This window comes from Felis catus, chromosome D3 (assembly GCF_018350175.1).
Source record: "Felis catus isolate Fca126 chromosome D3, F.catus_Fca126_mat1.0, whole genome shotgun sequence".
NCBI classification, from domain to species: Eukaryota; Metazoa; Chordata; class Mammalia; order Carnivora; family Felidae; genus Felis; species Felis catus.
In genome coordinates, this window is record NC_058379.1 from 69,548,594 (window position 1) to 69,570,847 (window position 22,254).

The following is a 22,254-nucleotide window of genomic DNA, read 5'->3' on the forward strand; positions in this document are numbered from 1 at the left end:
ATTAATAAAGATGCACAAACTGGATTTCAGCATATTTCACTCTGTCTTCTACTTTTCTGTTAACCACTCCCTTTCATCATCAAAGGCAATGAAACTGCAGGAGCACTTTTCTGAAAGGGAAACACCTCATCCTCCAAACCATCAAACTGCACCCAATCCTTCACAGGCAAGACATGTGAGACCAGAAAGTAAAATCAACTGGGTTTTTCCCTTGCAATACCAAGTGTCATATGGTTTCCACCCCTTTTTGGTTAATTTCCACTGTTGGAGGAATGGGGATACATTTACCCTCTTGTCAGCGAACTTCAAACCAGGCAAAGTTCTGAAGATCATCAGATCCTAACCTACTAAACTCACAGAGCAGGAAAACAAAGGCCAAAGAAGTTAGGTGACTATGAAAAGTCAGATACCCCGGCTCCACATTTCCAAAGTTGCTTGGTTCTCCCCATGCTAGCAACTCAGAACACTCCTGTCCTACAAAGTAGAATCCACAAAAAGCTAGATCAGGAGGAATCTATGGTCCTCATCTGCCACCAAGCATCAGGTGGTGGGCGGGCTCTTGACCCTCACTGTCCCTTCTCTGGGGATGCCTGTCTAGAGGTTGGGGTTTTCTCTCCGCACCTAGGCATCTGCAGCACCAAATCCAGACCACGATTATATCGTGCCAGTCCATACCATCCAGTCTCTGCCAAAAGAAGTACACACTCACCGACACAGTTACCTTCTAGCACGTAGAACGGACACCAAGGTTTCTCTCAGCACACTAAAGGTGGGCTAATGGCAAAAAGAATTCCACTTTGAGGCCTCACATGCTCCTTTGTACCACACAGCTGTCCCCTGCATCTCCTCCGAGCCTGGAACTGAACTACTACAATGAGCGCATCATCAGTTGTACCTTACACTCTTCGTCCAACAGGTCCAAGATGCCCAGTTTAGCTTCTATGAGGTCAATACAAGGTTGGTTATCGTAAAAATCAATCAAGGTCCAAGGTATCTGCTCCTTCATATATTCTTCTTGCTCTAGTTTGAACACGTGCTAGGATAAGAAGTGAAAAGGTCAAAGTTAGTGAACTACAGGCACGTCCTGATATCCATCTCCCCTCAAGTTCAACCATGTGAGTTTAGAGTCCCAGACATGGCTACAGAAAAGGAAAGCTCAGTTAGGTGATCCCCATTCCCCTGGGAACCCTTCTCTAGAATATTCTAGTAATCAACTGGCTTGCAATTCAGCAACTACCCTAGAAGCCCAGGGTCAGGGGGTGTAGGCAGCAAAACCAAGGGAAGGATCATTTACCCTCTCAACCCCACTGCCCCATTCAGACCTCCTCCCAAGCGACATGGAGCGCCTTCGCAAAGTTGGGGCAGCATCAAGAAACCAAAAGAAGGTTGGGGCAGAGCCGGTTGACCCCAGGCAGAGGAGAAGTGCCCCAGGCCATTGCTCCCAGGGAGAGAGGTGTCCCCACCTCGACACCCTGGGTCAGGAGCTGAGCCTACCGAGTTGAACTGCTGCTGTAGCTTCTCATTCGCATAGTTGATACAGAACTGCTCAAAGCTGTTCACCTCAAATGTCTCAAACCTGCAGAATGAAGACAGAGGAGAACGGAGAGACATTCCTCTTACAGAAGCAATCACTAGGACTTCCAACAAGGCTGCCCTCATCTCTTCTCTCCTGCCGATCCAGTCCCACCCTTAACTCCAGCACAGAAGTCCCTTGAGCCTGGAAGGGGCACTCCACCCAAAGGGTTGCTTTGTTCCAAAACACACAAAGGCCCCTCATAGGCTGGCAGTGTTCCCCTCACCCCACACAAGTCAATCACGATTTAAACGAATCCCCTATTACAGGACGTTTTGCCTCTTCTTCCAACTTTTAGCTGCTATCAATGCTGTGACAAATATCGTGTATACATCTTTGAATTCATGATTCTTTTGGTAGGATGACATCATCCTAGACGAATCACCATGTCAGAATATGGTTTCTTAAAAGGTAGAAGAAAATTGACTTCCAGAAAGCTGGAACCAATTTTTGTTATCCCCCCACATCCACCCCAGCCTCCCAATGGGTGAAAGCATCTTCTTGTCCTAATACTGGTTAAGGATGTTTTGTTTCTCTGATTCATTTTCATGGAGTTTGAGTTTACAAACAATTGAGAAATGACAGTCAGATGTGCATCTCATTGAACCTGCAGGAGGACGGAGAAAAATTGATCTGGGGGAAGTAAGCTGGTGGTGACCAAGTAATGAAAAGGATCGAAAGACACTATGGGAGGTGAACACGAGGGGGCCACAAGTGACCAATGGGGCATGCAGCCGAGATTCACCTGCACAGCTGAACGGATGCAGTAAAGCTCACCAAGTCAGATGGGGCGAGCGAGATCAGCAGCTTTAGCTGCAAACGAGCAGGGCCGTCATGCCCACTGGGCAAGGTCACTGGGCCGAGGCAGTGGAGAAGCAGAAATGTAGGCGGAAGAGGGGCCTTTTTTCATTCACACCACTGGCTGAATGAGCACCTACTGAGCACTTGGCCCCAACAGCTTCATAAGTTCTCATTCACTCAGCACCGCAACTATCAAGAGCTAGGGTTTATTACTCCAAGTAATACAAACTGGAGAGATTAAATAATGTGCTTCAAGTCAGGGTCAGTATGTGCAAGAGCCAGTATTTGAACCCAGGGAGTGAGGTCTGAGGCCACATTCTTAGAGAAAAGTTTCATTAAGAAAGAGAGAGGGGCACCTGTGTGGCTCAGGTCATGATCTTGCAGTTCATAGTGAGTTTGAGTGCTGCACTGGGCTCACTGCTGTCAGCGTGGAGCCACGGCTTTGAATCCTCTGTCCCCTCCACCCCCCCTCCCCGCCCCCGCCCCTCCCCTGCTCACACTCTCAAAAAACCAAATACTTAAAAAAAACACAAACAAACAAAAGGAGATCAGGGAAGGGCAGTGGACTTGGGAATATCAATGAGGGACCCTGGGTGGGAGAGGGCACAGGCTTCAGCCTCCCCCATAACCTTAAATCTGTACTCCCTCATTCTTCAGTATGGACAACTTTCTTGATCTTAAATAAAATTATGCCAGTCCTCTCAAATAGACTGTACTCCCTAATGACAACTCCCAAATAGAAATTTGGGGGGAGTGGGGAGAGGGGGAGAATCCCAAGCAGGCTCCGTGCTGTCAGTGCAAAGCTGGACATGGGGCTCGAACTGATGAACTAGGAGATCATGAACTGAGCTGAAATCAAGAGTCAGACACTCAACCCACTCAGCCACCAAGGCACCCCAAAAAGTCATTTTGAGATCAAAGGAATCAACTGTTTGGAGACAACCACATTAAAAAGCAGCCCTTGGTCATGCCCACATTGGAAAAATAATTGTAAGCTAATAAAACAAGATCAAAGATGCTGAGTCCAGGCAGGAGCTGCACTCCAGACCATGGGGGGGGGGGGGGGGGCACTGAGTCTGCCAGTTGTCATGCTGCACTGGGGCCCTCTCGGTCCACATGATCCTATACATGGAGTTCTGTCATTTAGAACCTCATTCTCTGCTCCCCCCCCACAAACCCAAGACAGGTTGCTGACACTGGCAAACCCCCCAAGGAAACTTAATAAAACCTAGGAAGATTAAAAAAAAAAAAAAAGCCACCCTAGCAAATGGCCAGATAATAGCAATTGGGTGTACTTGGAGGGCTTGTACTGAGCCCCACAGATAAAGGATTTCAATATGTCCCACTTAACATTTTTTAAAGGTTTATGTTGGTAGCGCTCCACTAAGAATATTCTCATTAATTTAAGATGGCTTAAAATTAGCTCCTAATTTCCCTATTTTAAGATGTTATCTAGTAACAATTCCTCTGCCGTCTAGTGTAATTACTGTAATGCCTGCTGAAGGGCCAGAGATGAATGAGGGGTGTAGGTAGCTTGGAAAATGTTTAAGATAACTGACCTCAGAAAGCCACAGTCAGGGAGATAGGGCAGCTTCTTTGCAATAGAATTATCTTGGTAGTAATTCTTCCCATCAACAGAGATGATTTTTTAAAATAAACACAATGGATCAATTTATAGCTCACAGTATTAAACTGTCACAAAGAAATTTATATACTAGAGTGAGCTGGATTTCTCCCGTAAAATCAATGTTGAGAACACTTAGACTAGAATCCTTGGGTGGGAGGAAGGTCAAAACACAGACAACGACTTGATGCAGAGATCCAAGATCTGTATTCGTGGTGGTACAACCGTTGCCCCCTCCTTCACTTTCCTATCCCCAAAGCGTAGATGAGGATAGAATTTCCTTCTCTTTCTGCTCCAAGTTCAGGGTGTGGGAAGGGTCACAAATGTCTCTCAAAAGAAGGTAGTGTCTGTCTGAAAGTGAAACTGCAATAAAAAGAAGTCAACCAGTCCCTCTGAGTTAATTATCAACCTCCACAAACCTCTCACTGCAGGGCAGAGGCAACGTAAAGCTTCGAAGACTGGGAGATAGTTCTTCCCCTGGAGAATGTTTCAAAGGAACTAAATTCCTTACCTCAGTCTCCTCTCTTCTACCAAGACCACACTCTACCCTTCTAGCGAAGGCCGAATGACAAGATAGGAGTTATACGTTGGATATGGAGGGGGGCTTCCAAGGAATGATTATTAAAAGCCAGACAAGTCCCGTCAAGGTCTCTTTCCCTCCTGAAGCCCATGAAACCTCCCAAAGGCACCCCGGGGTCTGTTAGCGAGGCCAGCCCTTCTCATCTCTTAACTAAATAATCTTGGGAGGCTGGCTGCACCAGCGAATGGCAGGACTTGAACTCTGCCCATGTGCTTTGCTGTGACTAGATGCCCCCATGCAGAACTTGACCTTCAGGGAGAGCACAGTCCTAGTCACTGTTCACATCCAGAGGCCAAGAACAGTTACTCTTCTGAAGGACCTACGCCTTTTTTAGTTTGCATTGTGCTCCAATTCCCTGCCTCCTCTCTGTGCCGGGAACCGTGGTGTGGGACCAAAAAATTCCCACCAGATGGAAATCCTCTCCCAGGCCATCAGTCAACTGTCTCCAGCCGTGGTTCCTACCCAAAAGAGCTATCAGGAAGACCACAGGAACCCAGTGTATGAAGCCTCCCAAGGAACAGAGATTTCATGTGCCATAGGACTTTAATGGAGGGTGAGGTCACAGAGGTGATGGCATGGACAGAGAGAATGGTCACTTTATCTGAGCCCCAAGAGTACGTATAGGTGTCTGGCTCCAGGTGAACCCCCAAGAGCTAGGTCAGAGAAATTCTGCAAGATTGAGATTGACTTTAGTGCGATCTGAGTTATAAGGCTCTCCTGGGAGACTCAGAGATTCCAGTGCAAACCCAATGGCTTCAGGGGTCTGCTAGACCTGGGAGTACTGTTTACCCTGAAAAGGACATGGCCAGCGGTCTTCTGGGCTGCCCAAGTCTGGTCCACTGTTCACAGGCTGAAAGGAAAATGCCCCTGACTTTCCCTCCTCCATTCTCTGTGAAACTTTTCATACAGGTCAGAGAAGAGCTGGGTAGTCTTCACTGAATAAACTGAGATTATAAAAATTAAGTCTATTTTGAAGAGACCAAGGAAACAAAATTCCCATTAAAATGAAGGCAAACAGTGGACGGAAGAAATTTCCTTACAATAGATCATTAAAGGCAACCTGATAGGAAATATTTGCAAATCAAATTTCTGATAAGGGGTGAATATGTAGACTGTACCAAGACTCTTACAGTTCACCAAGCAGCAAGTAACTCAAAAAACACGCAAAGGACTTGAACATTTTCCCAAAGATACATGAATGGCCAAGAAGCCTATGAAAAATGATCAACATCACTAATAACTACAGGAATGCAAATCAAAACCACAGTGAGAGATTACCTCATACCTATTAGGATAGTTCTGAGCAAAAACACAATAACACATGTTGCCAAGGATGCAGAGAAACTGGAACCCATGTGCTCTACTGATAGAGATGCAAACTGCTGCGGCCACTATGGAAAACAATCTGGAGGTTCCTCAAAAAATTAAAAGAATTATGTGATCCAGCAATCCGACTTCTGGCTCTATGTCCAAAAGAATTAAAAGAAGAGCTATTTGCACACCCCTGTTTGCTGCAGCATTGTTCATAATAGCCCAGAGGTCAAAGATCCATCAGCAGAAGAATGGGTAAGTAAAATGTGGTCTGTACACACAATGGAGCATTATTCAGCTTCCAAAAAGGAAATTCTGTCACAGCCTGCAGCATGGATGAGCCTTGAGGACATTACACTAAGTAACTTAAGCCGGTCACAAAAAGACCAATGTTATAGGGTTCCACTTACATAGGTATCTAAAGCAGTCACATTCACAGAAACAAAGAGGGGTGGTGGTTGCCAGGGGCTGCCAGGAGAGAAAGGGAGTTGTTCAGTGGGTGTGGAGTTTCAGTTTTCCAACGGGAAAGAGCTCCGAGTTCTGTTGCGCAACAACGTGAATATACTTAATTGACAGCGCTGAACCATATACTTAAAAATGGTTACAAATGTAAGTTTTATGTTAGGTACTTTTCCAGCTGTAATTTAAAAAAATTATTTTTAAAAACGTATCATTGAAAAGGACTAACTAGACCTGAGTGCTAACTTAAAGTTAGGAAACACGGCAACAAACACAGGAAGTAATGTGAGGACTTTGAGAAGGATAGAAAATCCCCGCAAACCTCATTTCCTGCTTCCTGGGGCCTACCCACTCCCATCTCCTCTGCTCCTCAGCATTAAGCATTCATCTATACACTCTGCCTTGCTCCCCAAGTCTCCTAGGCCAACTGTCCTCTCATCAAGAAGGAGCCGGCCGCAGCCAAAGCCCCTGCCACCTTGGCATTTGGAAGGCTCAAGTCCGAGACGAATAAATGCATTTTCCCCAAATTGAAGCCATCTATTTCTTTTTGCCTCAGAGGAGAGGAATGAAGGATTACAATTACAATTATCCAAACCTGTAGAGGCAAACGCTGGTTAATGTAACATGAAAAGGAAACCCCTGGCCTGGGAAGAAACTCCCGCAGGCAGCTTCACAGATCCTCAGTTAAAGGAAAGAGCTGGTCTCAGGGTGGCTAAATTGCCTGCTCTGCGCTTTTTGGAGCTGAGGTGGGGGAGCAGGTCGTGGGGAAGCCATCGCTCTGCCAGGGCACTGCTTGTCGCGTCGGGAAACGTTCAGGAGAGTCTGAGAGACTCACCTCTGACTGGGGGCTCACAGTAACTGTGGTGGAAGCAGCTGAGGCCCATGCCATTTATTTCGGGGTTCACAGCCTTTTCTACAGTCTGAACTACCGGCTGGAACACCACGATGAGGGGAGATGCCCCTGTGTGACGCTAAGTCCACTGTTTCCTTATACACAAAGGAGTGTCCGCTCTGGCTGCTGATTCTATAGTAACACTTTAAACGTTTACAGAAATTTCTGGAGTGGCTTACCCACACCACAGAACTCTTTTCAGGTGTTCTTACAATGAGCTTGACTGGGGAGTCCACCTTAAATAGGAGCCACAGTCCACCTGGGGACAGTTATCCCACTAATTACAAATTAGTGTCTACTCGTTGGGGAGGCAAAGGCAATTCTGCTCTCATTTGCTAGCTGTGGTGCATTTGTAACCTGATTTAGGAGGAGCTAATTCCCGGGTTGCTTGGGTGGCTCAGTTAAGTGTCCCACTTCAGCTCAGGTCATGATCTCACAGTTCGTGAGTTCCAGCCCTGTGTGGGGCTGTGTGCTGACAGCTCGGAGCCTGGAGCCTGCTTCGGATTCCGTGTCTCCCTCTCTCTCTGCCCCTCCCCCCACTCACTGTGCCTCTCATGCTCGCTCTCTCTTAAAAATAAGCATGAAAAATAAAGGAGATAATTCCTTATTCCTTTCTTCTTATCGAATGGGGTTTAATCCTTCCCATTCTTTCTAGCTTCCACCTGCCACCCTGCTGGCCCACAGATGACAAGTAATACAACAATCCAAGACTTGAGGTCATCCCAAGGGCATCTTCTATGTGCACCAAGTCTCCTCATCCTAGGGCTGAGAAACAATGAGACCATGGTTTCAGAGATGGTCCCTCTCTTCAGTGTTTGGTAGTCAGGGATTTGGGTAGACAACTCAGTGTTGGCGTTTTCTGAAGCCATGGAGGATGAAAAGCTCCTTAGAATCACTTCCCATAGTTACGTTGTAAATAAACCCTCAGGACTGGAATAGGTTTGGAATGGGGGGGTGGTTGGAGGAGACAACAAGCAGTGGAATGTCCAGCGTGACACCTACTTTCCGAAGACAGAAAAATGGCCACGTTGGAAAAAAAAAAAAGATCCAGCGCCTTTCTGGAAGGTGTCTGAAGTTCCAAAGGAAAGGAGACAGACACCAGGATGCAAAAGGGAGAAGACAGTCAACAGCTCAATGCAAGGTCAGCCCAGACTTAAACCAAACGTTGTCATTTTGTTTCCCGGATGAAGAAATGATGTCACTGACCTGATGGATCAGAAACAGTACCTCCAAGGTCCAAGTGACCTGCTTTCCTGTGGTGGTTTTTGGTTTTGACCTCCTAAGAGTTCATTAGATACCCATTGGCCAGAAAAGAGCCTCGGCCGGCGTAAATTTCTACAGTAATTTCTCGGCAGACTACAACTGCTGAGGTGCATGCTTATTTACATTCGGGGAATGTCTCTAAGTGCTTTCTTGGCAACAAATGGCCCACATAGATATAGCCAGGCTGTTAAGTCTGAACCTACCCCTATCTCACTTGCCATCGAACTCTACCTATATAGGACATGAACGCGGTACTACATTGAGCATATGGAGGAATATGGCATTCTGTCTCTGCAAGAGGAGAGTGAATGGCTTTGCAAATAGGACCACTTTGTGGCAGAGTCTGCAAAAGGAAATTAGCTCCTGAGAAAGAACAAGGATTTAAAAAAGAAAAGAGGGGCACCTGGGTGGCTTAGTCAGTTAAGCGTCCGATTTCAGCTCAGGATGAATTCGAGCCCCAAGTCAGGCTCTGTGCTGACAGCTCAGAGCCTGGAGCCTGATTCAGATTCTGTGTCTCCCTCTTTTTCTGTCCCTCCCCTGCTCATACTCCATCTCTGCCTCAAAAATAAAAAATTTTAAAAATAAAAAAAAAAAAAGAAAACAGATTAGCATATCTGAAGGAAGCACAAAGGGTAGGAAACTTTCCCTACTGGGAACTTACTCTCACTGGAAAGCCATCAGATGTTCCCAGAGGAACCCATGGTCACTCCAAGAGGGGGATGGCATTCCCAGGATTCTCACCCCACCACGGTCAAATCTATCTCTGCAACCACAAGCAAGCCTTCCCTGAAATCTATTTCTTCTCTCAGGGCAGTGACAGGACCTTAGAGGATACCCCACCAATGAGCAAAGCCTTTCACTGTCACCATGAATCCCAGGGAAGGGATGACCATCTATGTAAAAGCCACACACCGCTAAGATAGTAACCAAAACAGAGCTGAGTGCCAGTAGCACCAAAGTCACGATACTAAAACAAAAAAAGAAAGTTTTCTTTAGTTTTGAGAAGGGGTGACAGGCAGAGAGAGGGAGGCAGAGAATTCCAAGCAGGTTCCACGCTGTCAGTGTGGAGCCCGACATGGGCCTTGAACTCATGAACTGTGAGACGGTGATCTGAGCTGAAACCAAGAGTCGAACACTTAACCAACTGAGCCACCCAGGCACCCCCCTCAAGTCACAGTATTACGTGCTATTCACAACATTGAGTCTACATGTTAGTCTTCCCAGATCAAAAACTCAGTAAAATTAGATTCTTGCCTAGGTTTAAGGGAATCAGGTCAAATGCTGCAGCCTGAGTTTCTCTGGGTCTTACCTTAAAAGGGAACACTAAAGGTCAGTTTTTCTGGGGGAAACCCAATTACCTGAAATACTCACGGCAGAGAGAGTAACAGAATTACTGACAGCCAAGAGGTATGCTCCCAGGATACAGAGACTGTCCTGTACTCTCCACAGAGCAACTCAAGCAGCTGGAGCACAAAACAGGCACTCAGCTGGCCAGGAGAAGGGGTGGCCTGCACAGGGGTGTTCGGCTAAAACCCTCAAGTGCCCTGGAGCAGACACATCCTCCTTCCGACTCTTGGGTGAAGCTCCACTGTTTGCTCATTCTTTGAGTGAGCTTTTTTCACACTTTGCTTTTTCCTACTGCTAGTGCTCATGTTCCCAAAGGTGCCTCCCTACCTCCCATATTTTACTCCCTCCCTTTAAAAGACCCAGTTCAGGGGTGCCTGGGTGGCTCAGTCGGTTAGGCATCTGTCTTCAGCTCAGGTCATGATCTCTCCATGAGTTCGAGCCTCGTGTCGGGGGCTCTGTGCTGACAGCTCAGAGCCTGGAGCCTGCCTCGGATTCTGTGTCTCCCCTCTCTCTGCCCCTCCCCTGCTCATGCTCTGTCTCTGTCTCAAAATAAATAAAAACGTTTAAAAAAATTTTTAAAAGACCAGTTCAGACCTCACCTTTCACATTAAGCTTTCCCTGATGGTGCCAATAAGTGTGCCTACTCCTGCCTTGAAGCTCACCCAACACCAAGTGTCCAAACCCCCCAACGGACTCTGCTACAATTTCTTCTGTTGCCTCTTGTATTACATAACTCAGGCATGTGACTTAACTCTTCAGCAGGAGGCCTTTGTGATGCTAAAAAAATCAAGTTTCCTTCTTCCATTTCCTCTACACTATGCAACATGGTTTGATTTGAAAGCCAACAATGAACAAGGGTGACAGAGATGTAAGTAGGACAGCCTGTCCTCACAGGGGCAAGTGGCCACTTCTAGGAGATTCTCCTTTACTACAGCCTCAACATAAGGCAAATCCCAGCTCATCAGCCGACTAAGCAGCTGCTTCCACCACAGCATTCCTGTTCTTACAACTCTGCACTTCCGTGTGTCTCAATTTCTATTTTAAGATAGAAGTCATGACTTCTAGGATATAAAGATCCAGGAGGATTCAACCTATTATTAGCTTAAAGAGGGCAAGGCATTGATCATAAAAGATGTTCAAGGGAGGTTGCAAACCAGTACATATAATTTCAAACACCTCTAGAAGGATCTGGAAGGAACCTCAAAGAGACTATGGCTCAACTCTTCATTTTAAGCTATGGAAATAAAAGACCAGAAAGGGGCTGTGATCTGTAGAGAACCATCCAGTGAGCTGGTGACAGCTGTGAGTTACAATACTCATCTCCCGAGGCCTAGTCAAGGAGACTTTCCACTGTGCCATGCTGCCTTTCCCCGCAAAACACACAGTTATAAACAACAGTTTTTGCCATTAGGCTCGAAGTCTGAAAGGAAGAGAAATCTCAAGAATGACCACACGTGAGTCTTACAGTGCTGGACAAAATCGTGGTAGTACAATAACCATCTAGACAGGTCATATAGGGAATGAGCTCAAAGGGTAGATTTGAATAAAACAGCTTAAGTTCATAGTAGCTTCCAGTCCAATGTTGGGTGAGATACTTCCCTCTCTAGGCCTGTTTCTCAGTTGTGAAGAAAGGCGACTACACGGTTTCTCAAAGGGAAAGCTACTGGGGTTTTGACAGGGTCTGTTCTTCCTTAAAACCATCCCTCCGTATTGCAGGACACCTAGCATCCCTGACCTGAGGCCACTAGGTGCCAGTAGAGACCCCAGTCATTGTGACAACCAAAAAAAATGCTTTCCTACATTTCACACTTTCCTGGGTTGAGAATCCCAGGGGCTTGGGGAGCACGACAAGGCCCCCTGCCAACTCTGAAAGGCTGGCAGGAAGACACTAACAACCATCAGGTAGAGTGCAGGAGGATGTGTGCAGGCCTACCCATAGATGTCCAGGACACCAATGAAGGAGTGTTGCTTGAGAGGCGTGTGCAGGGCCTTGTTGATGTGCTCCACAATCCAGCCGAACAGCTGGGCATAGATGTGCTTGGCTAGGGCGTTGCGGGCGTTGACCACCTGCTGCAGGGACATAGTCTTGACGTAGGTCTCTGAGGTGGTGACCAGCTTTCGATGGCATAGCCAGTGCTCCATCTGACTGTGCTCCACCCCTAGCAGTCGGCAGAAGCTGTTCAAGTGTTCATCCTGAGGCTGGGAGAGACACGGGAGATGGTTTCAGGAGGGGAATGGAGAGCAAACCCGCCACCACGCCCTCTCCCCTAGGACAGAATGAGCCCGCCCAGCACGGTGGGGCCTTGTTTCTCCCAGCCACAGCACCGGCGGACTCACACGCTCTCATACGGATGAGCAGAGGGACAAGCAGAGCCCAGAAAATGTTGCTCAAACTCATCAATTACACCGAATTATCAGGGCTGTAAAAAACAAAAGCTTTCTCAACTTTTCCTATGCCCTCCCCTCCATGGCCAGCCAGCTGCCTAGTGACAGGCAGGAGAGAATCTGGGAGCAAAGGGAGAATGAGAATTGATAATTTAGGGACGGATAATCCAGTAAGGAGCCAGAAGGCAGCAGTAACTGTACAAAGAAGTGCACACAGAATCACAGTGAACGTTTAGTTTCCATCCACAGAGTCCCACCTGCAGTGTTGAACCCACAGCCCAAAAAGAAGTCCTCATGTGCAGGCACTACCCTTGACCAGCACCTGGTCTAACAGCTGCCTTAGCCTCAGTGACATTAAGCAACACATACTTGATGTTATTTTTTTTTATATATTACTATTTTTGAGAGAGAAAGATGGAGGAGACGCAGAGAGAGAGAGGGAGACACAGGATCTGAAGCAGGCTCCAGGCTCTGAGCTGTCAGCACAGAGCCTGACGCAGGGCTTGAACCCACGAACCGTGAGATCATGACCTGAGCCGAAGCCGAATGCCCAACCGACTGAGCCTCTCGGGGGATCCGCTTGGTGTTTTACTCTTAAAGTACTTGCTGCCTCGGGGGAAAAAAAGCCAATCAAGGTGGAAAGCTAGGACAAGCGGCAAGAATACAGAACTGTGACCTGAGAAGAACAGCCCACTTGGAACACGGTTAAGCGGTACCACCGCCCTTTTAGAGCTGGAGGAAAAACTAGGAATTCCTGGAGATGAAGTCCCTCTTCTACAGAGTGAGGCAGCGCATTTCCAGAGACTTGCCCAGGGTGCCTTCTACCCAGCTGCCTCTGATCTGGACACCCACTTACCCAAAGTCCCAATCAGAGCACTTAGCCTTCGGGTCCCTGATAAACACATCACCCACAGGTCTGGTCTTTTTACACCCAGTAAGTCAGATACTCCTTGCTTTTCACAGAGGGCACCCCACAAAAAATCCTGTTCTTTGCTCTCTCACCTAAATCCTCTCCCTGGGAAAGCTGATAACCCAGCCAGGAGCCTGCTGGATTGCTTATTAACTCGGGCAGAAAGGGAATCCTTTAGAACATGATGTGCCACTTTCTATAATGACCTTACATGGCTCGTGGGACTCATTTTCTAATGAGGCTGCTTTGTAGGATTTAAACGAGACTTTACGTGTTCAATGAAAATTAACGCAGATAACTGTACCATTTCCCCGGGCCATTTTTTTTCCTCCTACAGATATTTAAAATCCATCTAGCCAAAACAAACCCGATTACAAATTAGAATGTCAGAGTAGGAACGAACTTCCAAAAGTCAGTAAGGCCACCTTTTCTCCAAAATGCGGTCTGTGGAGCAATAGTTCCAAAGCACATTAATTGGCTTTACCTAACCAGAGGGACGGCACCAGGTGAGACACAGCTGGACTCCTTGGTTAATGTACCCTGAAAGCACCAAGAGACCTATTTTATGCAGCATTTCCTGAACTTAATTGACCAAAGAACCCTTATTTTCTTAAGAAATTGCCCAGGGCTAAGCTTTGGGGGAAAATTCCTTGGGCACCATCATTCTAATCCAATCCCCCTTATTTTTCAGGTGACGAAAAATGAGGGGAACAGAAGCCCCCCTGGCCCTGGCCCAGAGCTCCTGATCCAGCCAGCGGGGTGGGCACGCAGAGGCCCGGTCTTCTCACTCAGCAGGTGGGGCTGCTGCGGCCACCTCTCCAGGCCAACCCCATTTCTCTCTGCAGCAGCCTGTGCCTGCCCTCCTCCTCCCCCAGACAGAAAGCCACATGTAGCCGCATTAAATGCGTAGGGACCACTTGGCAAGCAACAGGTTCAGAGGTGGAAAGAGTCCAACCTCTTAATCTGACCTGCTTCCAAGAAATTCTTAATTGCTAGGCACAGCACTGCAGCTGGATTCCCTGACACGTACATGGCCTGCTGGCAGCAAACATGACCGCCCAAGGCCTGCTCGCTGGTTCCCTAGCCTCCCTGGCACCTCCCGGGTGAACGCAGTGGAGAAAGAACCACGAGTTCTGGAATGGTTTGATCACCGCCTCGGGACAGGTTCCCATCTGCTGCAGCGGGATGTGGCTTGCCCCTCTATTACCCCTTCTGACTGTTGATTAAAGGTGCTAAGTGAGACTGATTTAACATCATGCAATTACATTTAAGCTTAATTAAATGGTGCTAAATCCATTAAAAACAGCCAGCATCATAGGTAGATTAGGTTTTGTGGGCCCATATTGCCAAATTCAAAAAACAAATTGCCGCTGGTGTCCAAGTAATTGCATGCTGTTGCCTCTCCAGGGTAACTCTGGCCGTCATGGAACACATTTTTATGCTTTGATTAAAAACTACTGAGCAGAAGGCATACTGCGTACGGACAGACAGCCTTTCCAGGAGGCGGCCCACCCCACGCACCTGAGGAATAGACCCAAATCCATCCGAGACAGACGTGCACTAGTGGAGCACTTCCTGAGCATGTACTGTGTGCCCAGCACTGCGCTAGGCGCTGCCGGGGACATCAGCATGGGGAGGACAGCCTCAGCCCAAGGTGGGCTGGAAGGCGCAGGGCTGGCAGTGGTACAGGGGACACACGGGCTGGGGCCCAACGTGGCCCTGTCATTAACTGTTATGATCTCTCTGGGCCTTAGTTTTTCCAACCCTGTTAAGTGACAGGGTTACCCAGAAAGCCCACTCTGGCTCCAACAAGGATAACCGGCAAGAACTCAATCACACGTGAGCCCCGGACTAAGGTAGCTCATGTCAGTTGCACTGTGCACATAAGGAAGCAGACTTAGAAGCGTTAACTATAAGTGGCAGAACCAGGATTTAACCCTGGCAGTCCTGACTCAGAGCTCTCACTCACAATGTGTTCTCCACGCAGCCTCTAATTGGAGGACAATGAAAGAGCAAGTAACTGTGCTCAAAAACCTGACTTCCTGTTAGCTCTAAGAGATAGGTATCCCAGCTTCTACCTGTCAGACTTCCTCCCACCTCCCCTCCATAACTGTATCCTCCGTCCACGCTTCTCCAAGTGTAAGCCTCGGTATCCCCACCTTCCTGCAGTGTTTACAGAAACACTCAGCAGGTGCCAACATGTGTCAAGTTGGAAGAGAGAACACATCAGACACAGCCCTCGAGTTTAGTCGGGGAAACCGGCATTGATCAAATAGCCAATCAGGCACCTACCAAGTGCTGGGCACCATCCTGGGTGGTAGAGATACAATAATTAAGAAACAGTAGCTGCCTTTGTAGATTGTGGACTCCCTCAAGGGAGAGAGACATGCAGCAAACCACCCCACAGAAAATGCAAAATTGCAACCATGCTAGGCACCATGCGGAACAGGTGCAGACGCTGTAGAAATCCATGATGTGGGAGGAGGAGACTGAGGGGGGCGGGAGGGGGGGAGGGGAGTGTTGGGAACGTGTGTCACCTTTCCTGTACCTCACCAACGCAAACCAGGAGTTTCTCAAAGCAAACATTTCTAATCTCAGCTGTCCCAGACACCAGGACATACACGGCTGCCCTAAGAAACCAAGGGGCATTTACTGGGGTATGTGAGTGGGTTAGGCACAGACCCCTTAAATTTTTTTTTTAATGTTTATTCATTTCTGAGGGACAGAATGAGAGAGAGTACAAGTAGGGAAGGGCAGAGAGAGACGGAGACACAGAATTCGAAGCAGGCTCCAGGCTCTGAGCTGTTGCACAGAGCCAATGAGGGGCTCAAACCCATGAACTGCGAGATCATGACCTGAGCTGAAGTTGGACGCTTAACTGACTGAGCCACCCAGGCACCGACCCCTTCCTCACAAGGAAAAAGACATGGGAGCAAGAGTTCACTGGCCTGAAGGCCTCAGTCTAGGGGAGTGCTTGGCTCGCACTGGGGGCCCATTCCCCACACTGCCAAGGCACAGGGCCTCCTTGCATTGCTCAGGTGCTCTCACAGCACCATCGCTGCCAACCTCACTGCCCGCCCACCCAACATACACACCCCAATGTCACAGTGACACCCCGACGGTCACCTGACACTGCTCAAGCTCCAACGTTCCCTCCTTTCAAACTGAGCCCAGGTGCATGAGCCTCAAAGCTCTCGCTAGGTGGCAGATTCCATGCTAAGGATGGTGGCAGCCTTGATGGGCCCAGGAGACCTCCCACCCCCAAGACCATTTCTCTGTCAGGGAAAACGTATGGGGCAGTGGGGAGGGGATGCCAGATGCCAACTACAGTTCAGGTCTTCCTCTCTCTAAAGACAGGGCCAATTTCAACTTCTGATAAGCCCTAACTCCAAGCAAACAGCAGGAAATATTCGTTCAACTGAAAAAGCATCAGGTGTGAGTGGCATGGACACATGCCCACGTTTGTATTCTATAGTATTGTCTTCTGTCTTTTCCCAAGATCCAGGTTTCTAAACTCTACATCCTTGGGAACAAGAATTATACTTTGCATCTCCCCAAGACTTAGCCACTAAGGGGCCGAGGAAAGGTCTATAATCAACAGTTGCAGATTCACTTATTAAGAGGAGAGACTAGACTGACCTAAATACCAGAGAGCACACCCCAGCTGCTGTCTCTAGGACCTCACTGGTACCCATTCCAACACCCACCCATTTTTTTTTATGTAGCACATATCTGGTGCTACGTTGGGCACCAGGAAAATAACAGTCACTATGAGAATTTTTGGAGTAATTCATAGGTTATAATACTTTAGCATAGATGTCTCAATATTCTGCATCACACTGTCAAAATCTTGCTAAGTGTGGTTATCTTTTGTCCGCCCAATTAGATTGTAAGCTCCTTGGAGACAGTCCTTCATCTCCTTCCTGATGTCCAACATGATGTCCATGATGTCCATCTCTTTGCTGCATGGACCTTAGTCAGGAGTTCAGAAAGTACTCATGGATTGGTAACACTCTGTAGAATTCCACGGACCTCAGCGTACTTGGAAAAGCAATCCATTTAAAAAAAAGTATTTAATAGCCCCTAAATTCCCTCCCCTCGGTGACAGAAATTTGATGGCAACTGATTTGAAAAGGATGTGTTCTTTTAAAAAATTATCAGTAAGAACAGAAGCCACTATTGTTAAGAATAAATAACCTCTGAGTGTCCTCTGAGCGTCAAAACACATTTCAGTTGTATAAAACTGTAAGAGCAGAGTAAATTGTGTATGTTTTATCTTGGGTGCTGGTGTGCAACTTACTGATATACTACAGGAATCACCATCACGCTCAGCCTGAATCTCCACATTTCCAAGGTGCAGGATAGAAGCAATTATCTTAAAAATGCTTATCTGATGGGACTCTCTCACTCCTGAAAAAAAGAAGAATGAATGACACTTAACATCCATGGTAGGATAGAAAGGACATTTTACCCTTTTTTTAAGGACTTAAAAATTTTTTTTCCTTGATTTTCCTTCCTGGGCCAACGACTCCTAAAATGATCCAGGCTCCTCACCAAGTAATTACCGCTCATAGTAACAGCTCAGAGGGCAAAGGGGCTCCCTGGGCTAAAAGGGAAATATCTTCTGATTGTCTTGTTCAAACCAGATGGGTTATGCTACCATTTTAACTTCTCTAAGAGCAAAGGAGAGACAGCAATCACACAGACTCATTTTCGTCTTCATCTCGACCAAATACTTTATGGACGTTTTCATGAGTTTAATAACAATGGCCATTTATCTGTAGTCACTTCTCTCCAAACCCAATATCCAGCAAACATCTGTGTCCCACATCCCAAGTGCCAACGGGGGAGGAAGAGGAGAAACTTCTGGGAGTGCTGTTGTTGGAGCTGGACAGCCAGCTGGCTCTCAGCTGGGGCCGTGCTCCATGCTCCTTCAGTTAGACACACCGAACCTACAGCCGCTGTGGCAGCAAACACCTGATGCCGCATTTGAGTACCTAAGTTATCAAAGACATGCACGATCTCTTAAAATTTATCTTTAGATTTAAGGCGTTATCATTTATTTTTGAATACAAAATCAGACCCATAAAAAAAACAGGCTACAGACTAACAGAACACTAGTTAACCTACCCCCCAGTTTAAGAAATAATACAGTGGTCTCCCATATTTCTCTCCAGCTGCAATTTTTAAGGCAATACTTTACTCAGGCCAAAAAAAAAAAGTGACACCAATATAAGTGGATGGTAAAGATGTCACCCACTAGGATTAAAAACCATCCACAAAGTGGACAACCCAAGCATGAACTGGACAAATGGATCCTAGACTTTATTAATGAGAGATGACCATTGCTGTTTAAGCTTCATAGGGGCAGGGGTTTATTTTTTAATTTGTTAATATGAAGTTTTAAAATATACAAGGAAATAGCAATATAATGAATCCCTGTTCTTGCCTTGGCACACGGGTGGCTCAGGAACATGAATAATGGAAGTGAACTGATGGCTGTTACACAGACTGCCAGTATTCCCAAAGGTCTACAGAAATGCAGGAGCCATTCAAATATCTAGTTTCATTTAATCTAATTAAGAAACAAAGAGCTCGAGGCCAAAGAATTTACTGTAACTGATTAAGACCGAAGAAAATAAGATAGGTTAAAGGCCGGGGATTGTTACCCCAGACAAGACAGGAGGCTTGTACTAGGCTTTGGATCAGAGCTCAGAGTGTCCTGCTCTCAAGTAAGTCCTCTCGGAAGTACTAGTCAGGAAGTGGGCATTTGGACCTTAAGCGGACATTAAGGACAGATCGCTTTTCTCTCTCCTTCACTTATCCTTAAGAACCGATGCTTTGTCAATTTCCAAAGCCTTCACCACCCTGTCATGGTACGAATGTAAGTAGTAGATATCAAATGACTATTAAATCCTAACAATAATTAGGATTCCTGCACTAGTAAACAAAAACCAAACAAAACTGAAGGAGTAAAAGGGGTTGGCAACCTATGACCTATAGCCCACAGTGTGTTTTTGTAAATAAAGTTTTATTAGAAGTCACGCCCATTCATTTATGTTGTGTCTCTGGCCACTTTCACACTACAGCAGCAAAGTTGAATAGCTGCTCCAAAAACCACGTGACTCAAAGGGCCCCAAGTAATATTTATAATCCTGTTAACAAAGTTTGTCAACCCCAGAGTAAAAAAGTAGATAAGTTTATTGAAGAGTAAAGAAGAAAGGCTTATTACAATAGATTTGCAAATGCCTTTTGCTTTGTGAACACAAGTACCCAGGTTTCTTAGAGGCCCTGGAGGGAACCAACTTCTCCCCCGATCAGTGCGTGCCCACTGCTCACAGTAGCAATACAGGGGCAGCCGCCAGGGGCCTCCTCCTGACAAACTGGGCAGAATGTTACCCTGCTGAGCATCAAGTCCCCTCCAAACCGGCTTCCCAGCTGAAGACTACAATGGTGATGGGGTGTGGGAGAGGTCAGGGGTGCCACTTATCATTTTATTACCTGTTTCAAATCTGTCCCACTTTGTGATACTGGAGCTAGACCCTGTCAACATTTCCCCTTTGCCCATGGTGGAATGTCCAGCTTGGTCAAGAGCACTGTAGTGACTCAGTGATGCAAGAGCAGCAAGGAGACAGGCCTGTTCTTGGTTCTGGTCCGCTACAGTTATCATTCATCCCGGCAGCACGGCAACCTCCCCAGATGAGCCGCTGCGATGCCTGCAAGCCACGGTCTCCCCATTAGCAGCTGCTTCTGAGACCTTCTGGCTCCACCACACCCTGGGGCACCTGCAGGCTCCCTGTGCAGACTGACCAGCAATGGCCACACCCTCCGGCAAGTTTCTTCACCCCATCTTGTGGTAACCACGGACTGACATCTCAGCCAGGCAACAACAGTTCCTTTACTAGCTGTTCTTCCTTGCCCTAAAGGGAGCAGCGATTCTTTTGCACCTGCTATTTCTGTACCCCTAAAATCCTCTTATACTTTTAATAATCTTTTAATAATCATCAACTGTTGGAATAACCAGTGTGGCTTTTATGTCCCGATTATTTCACGGGTACCAAAGACAAACTGTGTCTACCCACTGGTTATCCAGAGAAGCGAACAGCACTGAGATTTCAGCACATGAAGTCCTGGTTCTACCCATAGCGACCTTAGGGCAAGTCCTGGTTGGCCGTGTTTTATTTAGACATTGGGTAAGACTTGCCAGATTCCCACCAAAGAACCTAAGAAACGCTGCTCTGGAGTAGTCACATGACTCACAAGCCAAATGTCTACTTCTGTCAGAAGGGGCTGGGGAAAAACACAAGGCCCATCCTGAGCAACTTCATGAATTACAGGCTGCTTTGCCAAACTTTGTTTTCTTCTGGTCCCAGGACTTTACTCAATTTCCCAGTTAAGAAAGGGCAAGGGAGAGGAGTTTTCTCTCACTCTATGGCCCTTTATGCCCATAAAGACACAGAAATCTTGAAGTACAGAAACAGTGACAACAGAAGTGACATTGTGTTATGAGGGTGCCACCAGACCTTTATATAGTCTGTTTCCAACTCAGATCCCATGACTGAGGTACATGGGTGATTTGGTTTAAAAGACATGCTCTTTCTGCCAGAACACATGGCCTCTAAACCCAGACCACAGCACAGGAGGATGTAGCTCTTTTTCATTTTCCTCCACTGGCTTTGATGGCCTGAGGAAGCGAAAAGGGCTATCTTGCAGTGCCTGAGAGAGAAACTCACAATCCCTGATTTTTAAGACATATCAACAAAGCTGTTCTTAAACTTCGGAACCGAGGGTTGGGATGGAGTAAGAGTGGGAGGACATTCACTGAGGGCAACAGGGTTTCCCTATCAGCATATGAAGGTTGGCCAAGCGGGACACTGTCAGGCTTTTCTACCCTCCACGAAATCAATCCTCTGGGCCCGTTCCCACTCAGAAGCTGCTCACCGAGGAGTGTGAAGGCTTGCCGCGTCTTCTCAAAGTCCTCGGCATCATCGACACCCTCGATACACGTGTCTCTTCCCTGTGAGGTATAGAAGAAGTCCTCTGCGCATGCTGTGGGAGGAGAGGAGGAAAGGCATCCCGGTTTACCCATGATCACGACCCAAGAGGATTTCTACTCATCCCAGGTGAAGTTTTATTCCCAGCCGCATGTGGAACCATTTAAGGTATCACCTTTATTGACAATGGCAAATGGAGAGAAAACTGGATAAGGAAACACAGAACGTTACACCATGCTGACCGAACGCACTGTTGTGTTTGTATAAAACCAGCATGTGAAAAACAGTGAATGAGATAGTCACAGGTAGTTCAATTTACAGGATTCACCGGGTTTTTTGCTCAGTTGTTCTACCAAGTTGGGCACCCGAGTTCTTCAGACAGGTGAACAGAAGCGAGTTGAGACCCTTGTTTTGTGTTTTGCTCTCACCTCCAGTTCAATTCCTCCTCAGTCAGGCCTCTGATAACAGCCTGGGGGACAAGTGGCAAGGAGGAGTCTCAGTTCTGCCTTAGGAGTCAGAGCCAACCCCAGAAGGGGGGCAAAAATGCAACAAGCCGTGGGTAGTAGCCGCACAATAGGCTGGAAGTCGGCATTTAGGGTAACAAGGGCACCTCGTCAGAATTACTTCAGAAAATCACATTTTCCAGAAAATACAGTACCTTTGTGGAATACCACCCTGACCAGTGTTTAGAATTTCTAAATGTATGTTTGACAAGATGCCAAAGCTGGACACTGGCTGGTGTTCCTCTTCTCCTGTAAAGACCCAATTACTTCGCCTTGATCTGAGTTCGTACCGTTTGAGCACGCATCAGTTAAACATGCATAGAGGCCATTTCATTGTGATTCCCGGTCCTCCTTCAACACCTTGATCTGCCTGTTTGATCCCGTAAGAATTTGAGTCTCTTTCCTTGCTCCCCCTGTCATCACCGGGGTCTGACCTTCAGCACCTGCTGTCTGGGGACTGTTGCCAAAGACTAACCCAGTCTCCTTCTCCTGTCCTTTCGAGTCCACTTTCAAATTGCTGGTAACTCTGATCACACTGCAACCCTATCTAAAGCCCTTTAGAGACCCCCTCCCTACCCCTCTGCCCCCAAGACAGGGGTCAAGCACCCTGAA

The 22,254-nt window shown here is 47.1% G+C and overlaps 1 protein-coding gene across 3 annotated transcripts in view; it reads right to left on the reverse strand.

The window, feature by feature from the left end:
* MYO5B (myosin VB) overlaps nt 1-22,254 on the reverse strand; it is a 340,620-nt gene that overhangs the window by 112,350 nt on the left and 206,016 nt on the right. For all 3 annotated transcript variants that reach the window (XM_045042264.1, XM_045042265.1, XM_045042266.1), the window contains exons 8-12: nt 21,087-21,194; nt 17,446-17,555; nt 11,784-12,049; nt 1,495-1,576; nt 896-1,036 (exon numbers count right to left, since the gene is read on the reverse strand). In XM_045042264.1, the coding sequence (XP_044898199.1) occupies nt 896-1,036; nt 1,495-1,576; nt 11,784-12,049; nt 17,446-17,555; nt 21,087-21,194 (707 nt within the window). The remainder of the gene's footprint in view (nt 1-895; nt 1,037-1,494; nt 1,577-11,783; nt 12,050-17,445; nt 17,556-21,086; nt 21,195-22,254) is intronic.